Source organism: Ictalurus furcatus, chromosome 1 (assembly GCF_023375685.1).
Source record: "Ictalurus furcatus strain D&B chromosome 1, Billie_1.0, whole genome shotgun sequence".
Lineage (NCBI taxonomy): Eukaryota > Metazoa > Chordata > Actinopteri > Siluriformes > Ictaluridae > Ictalurus > Ictalurus furcatus.
Window position 1 is genome coordinate 3,521,960 of NC_071255.1, and position 10,517 is coordinate 3,532,476.

The 10,517-nt window shown below is 40.3% G+C and overlaps 1 protein-coding gene across 1 annotated transcript; it reads right to left on the minus strand.

Annotated features, from left to right (window-relative positions):
- Nucleotides 1–6,172: 6,172 nt before the first annotated feature.
- On the minus strand, nt 6,173–10,292 carry dcakd (dephospho-CoA kinase domain containing). Its single transcript, XM_053620182.1, has 5 exons — nt 9,999–10,292; nt 9,318–9,430; nt 8,509–8,712; nt 7,748–7,835; nt 6,173–6,606 (listed from the first exon to the last, which is right to left on the minus strand). Exons 2-5 carry the CDS (start codon nt 9,427–9,429, stop codon nt 6,321–6,323), a joined length of 690 nt encoding a protein of 229 aa, XP_053476157.1. The 5' UTR covers nt 9,430; nt 9,999–10,292; the 3' UTR covers nt 6,173–6,320.
- Between the last annotated feature and the right edge of the window lie 225 nt (nt 10,293–10,517).

A 10,517-nucleotide genomic window follows, 5' to 3' on the forward strand; every position in this document is an offset into this window, starting at 1 on the left:
TTCTAAGAAGAAAATAATCAACGACAGAATGGTGATGCACCCCGATGTGAAGCGGTGTGACTGTTACCACGTTTAATGTTCTTTTTATAAATAACAGCACATTCCATAGTGTTTTAAACCTCTAACCACTCCAACTTGCTAACTATTACAATTTTTATTAATTAAATTTATATTGATATTAATCCATTTATATTGGACATTTAGTGTTGTGGAACGTCCATAAAACAAATTCGCTCCATCGCACCACCCGGTTGTTGATTATTTTCCAATAGCGGTGTGTCCCCAAGTGTCCCTTACTTAACGCTTTTTCCAGCAGAGATTCTTTTCCTTGTTTTGATCCCAATGTGATCATTTTTCCCACCCATCCCTTATCATACAACTACCACCAACCGGGGAGGGTGAAGGCTAACACGTGCTTCCGCCAAGATCCGTGAAGCTAGCAAACTGCTGCAAATGCTGCATCACCGAGCAACATAACACACTCGGAGGAAAGTCCTACCAGCCCTCTTCCGCATACATGATCCCACAGATGCCCATGATTGGCTGGTGTCGCTGTGATTGACATGGAAGACAGAATACGCCATCACTTACTCCCAGAGAACACGGCCAAATTTTGCTCTCTAGGCTACCGATGGCTGGGACGTTCAAACTTGTGATCTCAAGACGATACGGGTATGTAGATCGTTGTTTGGTTGAGGATTCTGGGAAATGTAGTTCGTTTTACCTGGTGAAAAATCAATGGCTGCAAAAGAGTACACTAGTGCTACCAATGCAAGACATTTCAGTATAAACTCCAGATCATCATACCAATGAATAAACCATCTCTGTTTAAGCCCTACGTTCCTTCAAAAAGATGTTTGTACCCCCATCCCACCCCACTGCTTAAATTCCATCTGTATTACCAGAACAAATCTGTAGCTACGTATATGTGAGGACAATGTGAGACGGTGGTCACTTCAGTGCGGAACGAGATCAGTAGTGGCATTTGTGTTCTATTTTAATAAGGCCGGTCTTATCTCACAAAGACAGATCCAGGACTAGAGCTGGACACCTGCTAAGGCAAAAAGACCAATTATTATTGCTTAATCTGGATCCTGCTTAGCAGCATTACTCGCCTTATCTGTCTCTGTCTACCGCTGTCAGCTCCATCAGATAAAAACCAAATGTCTTAGAGATTGTATGCAAATGAGTTTTCATTCCATTTCACACAGTGTTTCAGCGGCCAAGAAAACAGCTCAGGAGAGGAAATAATATGCTGGCTCTGTAATGTTCTAATCATTCTATAACGTTCCTATAGGAGCAGCTAGAACTTGGATTAAAACCCTATCTAATTGTTGATGTGCTGAAGTTTTCTGTGAGGAGACATTTATTTAGCATTTATGGAAGGAGTCTCCAGTATCAGAGCGCTTTGTAACAGCCAGAGGTAAAGCTGTAACTTTCAATTCTCTGACACGGGAAAGGAGGAGATTATGTTTCTTGGTAACATGACAAGTAGTGTCTTATTAACCTCAGCGACCGTTTGTAGCTGCTATAACGTAAGTGATGACAGGAACTTGTTTAGTAGACATTCCACAACATTAAACATAGCTATAAACGAATTTTTAAAAAAATTATGTTGTTCTTTCATGAATAAAAAATTGGGAATCGTTAAGAAATGGCTGTGTTATAAGATGAATAAAACGTGACACTGTAGCAAAATAAGCAACAAATACCACAACAATTTTCAATAACAATTACAATTTTCCACAATTTTCCAGTTTTAGTCCTTATTTAGCATCCAGATGTTCCTGCAGTAATTCAGCAAATCTTTAGTCGTGCACTGTTTTGTTTGAGCCACCCACACACACACACACACACACACACACACACATTTCCCCATTTTACATTTAATATCCCTCTCACAGCGGTAGCTGTTACGAATGAAGGGGTGAAATGTGGCATATCGGATTAGTGAAATGCCACATCTCTTTACGCATCCAAACAAACATATGACTACACGCTAGCTTCAAAACGGAAAACAAATGTGTTGGATGGTTTAAATAAGCAGAACTTCTTTCCCACAGTGACAAAAAGCTTTTCCTTAATAGGGTCTTTGGTCTGCACTGCTTGTTTATGCGTTCGCAAATGATTCTACGATCGTTTTATTAAAAAACACACACACACAGGTCAAGAGCTTCAGTGAACGCTCACGTCGAGCATCAGCATGGGGAATCGGTGGTGCATCCAGTTTTTGAACAGAGAGTTCAGGAGAGAATTGCCAGACAGGTTCGAGGTGAAAGGAAGGCTATCTCAACATGCTGAAACTTGAGGTGTATAGGTGGAAGAGCAGAAGACTCAGGCTATCTACATATACAAATATACTGAAAACAGTTTTTCAATAGTATGTAGTAGTAGTTGTGTGTGTGTGTGTGTGTGTGTATGTGTGTGTGTGTGTGTGTGTGTGAGCACACACCAAGCAGCCGTCAGCTCCCATTTGGAGGGTGTTTTCCAGCAGAGTTGGCACAACTGTGTTGGATGGCTGGACCGGCACCATCAGCAAAACCTGCAGGACATGGACACTCACACACACACACACACACACACACACACACACACACACTGACCTATTCTCTTATTGATTTAAAAACACATGACTGGCATCAGATCTAACATTTTTACAGGCTCTCTCGCTCTCTGACACAAACACACACACACACACATGACATATTACACCTTTGGTAATCAGATATACTATATATACACTGTGACTTCTTTGTTTGCAACGTTAAACCTAATTCATTTGTAAAATGAAGAACCGAACAAAGACATAATGATTACAAAAAAGAGGAAACAGAGGAAACAGGCGAGTTTCAGAGCGTTGTTTGCGGCTCGACGGTTTGTCTGCTGTGGGGCGAATCTGAAGCAAGAGACAGATGGAGCACAGCGGTGGATTTATGGAGGCTCGCACTCTCACTTACACTCTCACTTACCGGCTCTCATTTGTACACATTCATCTTGCAGATGTTCTGCGTTAAAACTGAAAAACTGACTAATTGTCTTTCAGCCTGCATTCTTTCTCTCTCTCTCTCTCTCTCTCTCTCTCTCTCTCGAGAACATGCAAATGAAAGAACAAGTGCTAGCATGAAGTCTTCATCAGCCTTTCTCTCTGTCTCTCTCTCTCTCTCTCTCTCTCACACACACACACACACACACACACACACACACACACACACACAGAATCAGGGGTCTGGCTTGTGAAGCCGTTGGCCCTCGTCACTCTGCATTAACATAACACACACACACACACACACACACACACACACACACACACACACGCATTCACTTAACTAAGTGATTAGTTAAGAAATTCTGTAAAACGGAGCTGCTTTCATAAATAAAAGTTAAAAGTGGTTCATATTTGGTTTGCTCTTCATTTCAAAAGTGCTGTATTACGTTAATGTTATTTCCAATAACATAAAAAATGCATTTTAACGTTTAATTTAATGGAGACAAAACGTTCAAATGCTCAAATGTACTACATTTTAGACAAAGTTTATTCTCTAAAATGTAACGTACGGTTAGAAGCGGGACGCGTGTGCATATTACCCAGCGCATGTTTTATTACGGCCGATCCATGAATCATAATCAAAGTTCGTAGCGCGAGTCAATTTACACGCATCAAAACCTTCATCATCTAAAACCGTTACCTGGGAGAAACCAGGAACAGCAAATAAGCCCCAGTAATCTCGCCCATGAAAACAGGAAGAAGAACTAGACAAGCGAATTAAGGGCTGAACACAGAACAGGTGAACACAATAGGGTAATAAACCAATGGCAGGACAGGGGCATGTTCAGAGAATAAATTAATCAAAACAATGCCACATTTACAGTTAAATATAAAGATAAATATTAAAAGTATATTAATTAAATAAATAAAAAATACCACCTCAGCAACAAAGAAAATTCATAAATATATCAAACTTTACATCTGGTTGTGTTGAAAACTGTTTAATGTGTCAGTTCAACATCAAAATGTAACTGTTCCTATAAATAACTGAACAGAGAAGGTGATAGTGTTCATGTGCGTTAATCACAGTGTTTTTACGTCAGGTACTTCAGGAATGACTCATTTCAACATCAGCTTCATTTATATACACTGTGAAGAAGTGTGTTAACTAGCTTGACTTCCATTAGTTCACTTCAGTGAACTCAATTACTCAGAACTATATACAGAACAATAAATAATTTCATGGAAAATGAGAAAACTCAATTAACAGAAAAAGGCTAATATGCAAATGAGTGTGGTTCGATATTAAGACTGTGTTTGAATACTCTTTTGACACACCATCTTCCATTCCACCTCTCCTCATCTTCCCTTATAGACTTATACCCTTAAAGGTATACTTAAAATAAAATAAAAAGAAATCTAGTTTAGGTTCAAGCCCCACTCCTCAAAGTTTTGTACCAGAATTGTACCAGAAATACGTCAGTCCTGCTGCTGAGAATTACAAACTGAAAACGGTTTACATTCATCTGAATGCATGTAGCTTCACGATGTGGTTTGAAGGATGCAGGCATGTATTTGTTGAGATTTTGGATGAGACTTCCATTACTTGTTAGCTACTTTAGCCCCAATGCTTCGAAAAGCAAACATCAGACACTAAACATGGCTCAAGGGCAAGTGTCTACAGTCCCCTCAGAAACTATTAGAGCAGAAAGACCCATTTTTTTTTTTCTTATTTTTTTTTTGCTGTAGACTGAGGATATTTGGGTTTGAGATCCAAAGGAAGTTTATTTTTTATTCCAAATGTGATCAACGTTTGCATAAGTACTAGATGTGCTGGGGAATTGAACATGCAACATTTTAATATATTCTGCTGAAATGAACGAAATGACTCGAAAAAGATTCGTTCATACCGCTGAACGAGATTCAAACATCCGAGTCCGTAAAATGATCCGAACTTCCTATAACTACTCAGCAAACACCCCGACCCGTTGTCAAAATTCAACTGGAGGTTAGCAGCGAGGTTTCTGAGGTACAGTAAGTTAACTTTTTTTTTCCTAGCTCGATAATAAAAACGCCACACTTAGCACTTTGTGTATTGGATGCCTAAAAAAACTAAAAAAAACTTTTCGTATTTAATGTGTAAACGTTAACGCTACACATATTATTTTTAACGTACGAGGGTTTAATAATGTTAATTGGTTTGGCTAGCTAGCTACTAGCCTCGACACCGAATTGAACTCTCTCTCTCTCTTCATTCACTGTCTAGGTCTCTAGACCACCACTGCTCTCTCTCTCTCTCTCTCTCTCTCTCTCACGCGTGCACTCTCCATAATGTAAATACTTATTTATTTCGAAAGTTATTTATTTTGACATTTTTGTCAAAAATCATTCTGTTTTGTTCTTTAATACATTTTGGAAACGTAACATTTTGGAGGTATTTATGTTGACGTATAGCTAGTAGTAATTTATTTTGAGTGGTCATTCGTTTGCAATAAATAGTTTATTCATAAACCTTTGTTTGACTAGTTTATTACTGAACCCGCTCCGTCACACGCCGCACCAACCACCACCACCACAACCTGTGGTTCTGAACCTGTGGGAAACACTGTAACTTCAACAGACTTGTCTGTTCCTATACGTTTGCTTGTCTACAAATTGTGTGGTCTGAAACAAAAGGCTCTGTGTTTTATGTTGTTTAACAGGTTTAGATGTAAATATCGGGGACTAAAAGATGAAATTCTCATCACATATCCATGTTTCCATCCATCCATCCAGCCATCCATCCATCTTCTATACCGTTTATCCTTTAGGGACGTGGGGAAACTGGAGCCTATCTCAGGGAGCATGGGGCACAAGGCAGGGTACACCCTGGACGGGGTGCCAATCCATCGCAGGGTACACTCACACACACATTCACACACTACGGACACTTTGGACATGCCAATCAGACTACCATGCATGTCTTTGGACTGGGGAGCAATTCCAAGGGCCACTGTGCGCCTCCTAGGTTCTGATCTCAAACCCGAAATGTCTTTGGTGTACAGCACAAACTAATGAATTGGCCTATAAATCCATTCTGCACTACACATTATTAAAAATACTTTTTTAAAAAATTAAATAAAACAGTACAGAACTGACGGGAACAGCGTTACATAAAATCGTGTTTTATATATATATATATATATATATATATATATATATATATATATAAGCGACATTTTCACCCCGTATTGTAATACTTGTGCTAGTATGGAAGTCCTGGACTCGATCCCTTTAAACATCATTTCTGCACATAAAGTACATTAGCTATATAAAACGTTTTTGCACTTGATGGCTAGGATGCTAGAAGTTTAACCATGTACAGAAAGAGGCCTCCCAGCCCGGCGACGGCTGCCACGGCAACGGCTCTGATGGGCAGGAACTCCATGGAGTCGTCCAGCGCGGTGTGTAAGCGCAGGACCTGGCGATGTGTGTCCTCGCGCGAGCCAGAGTTTTCGATTACATGCCTGGCCAGCCCACGCTTCTCGCTCAGGGGCATCTGGGCAGCAATGCGCTGCTCTGCCTCCTCCCGGCTAAGACCGTCACGCTGCATGAGCCGAGCCAGCTGAGTGGTGGGGTCACTGAGGACAAGAGACAGACAGAGAGACAGACAGATAGAGAACAATAGATAGAGAGAGAAAGAGGGGAGGATTTATACCGCATATACAGTTCCGTTTACTGTTACAAAGCACTGACGCTGGAGACTCCTTCCAAAAATGCTAAATAAATGTCTCTTGCATATCAAAAAATTTCAAATAAAACACAAGTTTATCAAAAAATATCTTTGTTAAATATAGGTGTGCAACAATTATTGGCACTCTTTTAGTCAATACTTTGTGCTAGCTCCCTTTGCCAAGATAACAACTCTGAGTCTTCTCCTATAATGCCTGATGAGGTTGGAGAATACATGGTGAGGGATCTGAGACCGTTCCTCCATACAGAATCTCTTCAGATCCTTCAAATTTCGAGGTCCACGCTGGTGGACTCTCCTCTTCAGTTCACCCCACAGGTTTTCTATGGGGCTCAAGTCAGGAGACTGGGATGGCCATGGCCATTTTGGAGACCTTCTGACCCCAAGACGCAACTAACTTCTGCAATTCTCCAGCTGTGATCCTTGGAGATTTTTTTATCCACTCGAACCCTCCTCTTCACAGTGCGTTGAGATGATATAGACGCACGTCCAATTCCAGGTTGATTCATAACATTTCCAGTTAACTGGAATTTCTTAATTATTGCCCTGATGGTGGAAATGGGCATTTTCAATGCTTGTGCTATTTTCTTATAGACACTTCCCATTTTGTGAAGCTCAACAACCTTTTGCCGCATATCACAGCTATATTCCTTGGTCTTACCCATTGTTATGAATGACTAAGGGAATTTGGCCTGTGTGTTACCTCATATTTATACCCCTGTGAAACAGGAAGTCATGGTTAAACAATTTCCTGTTCCTAGTCACCCAGGTGTACTAAAAACATGTTAAAATATCAATGGGGATATACTTCAAATATATTTTTCTCATATGAATTCATAGGGGTGCCAATAATTTTTGCACACCTATATTTAACAAAGATATTTTTTATAAACCTGTGTTGTGTTTGCAATTGTTTGCTATCCATGAGAGCAGAGTATTTTTGTGAATTTTTTGATCCACTTTGCTGTATAGAGATAAATAAAGGACGATACCAACATAAATACATTTATGATAATAATTAGAGCTCTTACCAGTAGACGACCACCGTGTGCTTCATTAAGCGAGTGAGACGACGCGTCTCGAACAGCAGAGGTACGTCCAAAATGACATAACGGTACCCTTATAAAGAAAAACACAACAGTTTTATGTTGTGCAACATCAAAAAATTATTTAAAATATTTCTCCTACCCACACACAAAGTATGGAAGTGAGGGGGAAAAAATAGAGAAAGAATGAAGTGCAGAAAAACAGAAGGAATGAAAGAAGTGCGGAAGGAAGGAAGTGCAGAAGAAAAGATGGAAGGATCAAACAAAGGAAGGAAGTACAGATGCTAGTGTTGAAGGAAGTGTGGAAGGAAGTGCAGAAGAAAAGATGGAAGGATCGAATGAAGTGCAGAAGAAAAGATTTGAAGGATCAAACATGAACAAAGGAAGGAAGTGTGGAAGGAAGGAAGTACAGATGCTAGTGATGAAGAAAGGAAAGAAGGAAGCAGGAAAGGAAGGAAGTGTGGAAGGAAATATGGAGGGAAGGAAGTGAGGAAGGAAGGAAAGAAGTGCAGAAGGAAGAAAGTCAGGAAGAAAGGAAATGTGGATAAAAGTGAGAAAGGGTGGAAGTGCAGTAAGAAGGAAGGAAGTTTGGAAGGAATGAAAGAAGGAAGGAAAATGCTGAAGGAAGAGGGGAAGTGAAGAAGGAAGGAGGTGAGGAAGGATATATGGAAGGAAGTGATAAAGAAGTGTGGAAGAAAGGAAGGATAGAGGGGTTTGTGTGTGTGTGTGTGTGTATTGGCTCCAACCTCGGATGAAATAGTACAGGATCTGTTTGAGCATGGCTCTGTGGATCTCGGGGTGTGTGATGGAGTTAAGCACTCTGCGTTTCTCAGGGTTGGAGAAGATGATCTGGCCGAGCTTCTGCCTGTCTATCTCACCGTTCTCCAGCAGAACCTCCCGCCCGAAATGCTGCACGAGGAGTCTGTACGCTCGGGTCTGAGGCTCCACCACTGTCGAACACACACAATGCACAGCTGCGGTTCACACAAACACACTCGAGACATTCGGGCTAGGCGATAAATATTTTAAATAACTGGATCGTTTTGTCGTGCAGGCCGGGTAATGGGTAACAGCTGTCACTGCAGCGGTCAGGAAAACGAGAAGCTCAACATTTACATACTGCCTTTCTCACACCTCAATACACAAAATAGTGCAGAAGGAAGTGGGGAAGGAAGCAAAAAGGTGCAGAAGGAAGGAACTGGAAGGACAGAAGTGGGGAAGGAAAGAAGGAAGGATGGAGGGAATTAAGGAAGGAAAAAACTGTGGAAGAAAGTGAGGAAAGAAGAAAAGAACTGGAAGAATCAAGGAAGGAAGTGGGGAAGGAAGCAAAAAGGTGCAGAAGGAAGGAAGGGCAGAAGTGCAACAAGAGGGAAGGAAGTTCGGAAAGAAGGATGGGAGTGCCAAAATGGAAGAAAGGAATGAAGTGTGAAAGGAAACAAGTGCAGAAGGGAGGATGGAAGTCCAGAATGAAAGAACTGTGGAAGGAAGACAGAGCAGAACAGAGGAATTGGTTACTTCATGCATTAATGTGACTTTGTTTCCTCTATATATTCACCTTTCCTGGCCACGACATCGGCGTCGATGACAGGACAGCCAAGTTCCCTGAGCTGAGAGGACACGGTGCTCTTTCCTGAGGCGATTCCTCCCGTTAACCCCACCAGAAACATGCTGCAACACAACACACACATTTAATTTCATTCATTACCCCCAAACACACAGGATTCTGTCAGATTATATTCCTCCAAGATTCCTCCCTGACAGAAAGCACTATGGACAATGTACCCATTGCCTCATTTAAAAGCTCGACAGACTTATATACCGAAAATAAATCCAATAAAACTGCGCTGTCTTTTTAAACGAGAAGATATTTGGCGCGGCCTGGCGACCATTATATAAATTACAGTTTCGTTTTCTCTATGCAAAATAGCGCTCTAGATCTAAACACACTTACATACAAAATAGTATTTATTTACCTCATTAAACAATATTCATTCCTTAATATAATAATCCATATTACAACGCTGTAACACGTTTATTATAAGCTAGTTATTAACTAACGTTATATGATTATGGAAAAGAGCTAGCTAGCTACTATAACCATGTAGTTCCTGTGTAACAGATTTACACAGCATGTATAATTATTCTTACTAATTTACAGCTAACCAACACAAGGAAACATCCTGAAAGCTTTACGTGTTAATGTTAATGATTTAATGTTAATGTTTAGCCAACTTACTAAATGCTGTTGTTGTTGTTGTTTTTGACCTATAAAGAGTTTTTAAAAAAATAGACGTCCTTCTCCTTTCCTTGACACGAATAAATCCTTTAATTTGGACTCAATATAAAATTAAAATAAAATCATACTCGACACCATGAAAGAAATTAATTGTGCACTTTTAGGAGTTTGACTGTTCTGGCACATAGTGAGACCAAAAATATTTTTCACACGAATCACACGTTAGAGTTTGACCGACGGATGAAGTAAAGTACAGTGCCCCATTTGGCCAAAAGTGACGCAGGTTAAGTCTTAAATAGTTCCCTTGTTCCCTACATGTGAGCACTACGAAATGGCGCCTGAAAGCCTTCTGTAGTGCACTGTGTGTGAGAGAGGAAGCCATTTGGGATTAAACCGAAATACTTCCCTGTGGGGAAAATGTCGTTGCTGCCATCTGCTGGACTGGAGGATGATGACAATAATAATAATAATAATAATAATAATAATAATAATAATAATAATGTTATTGTTGTTAAAGTA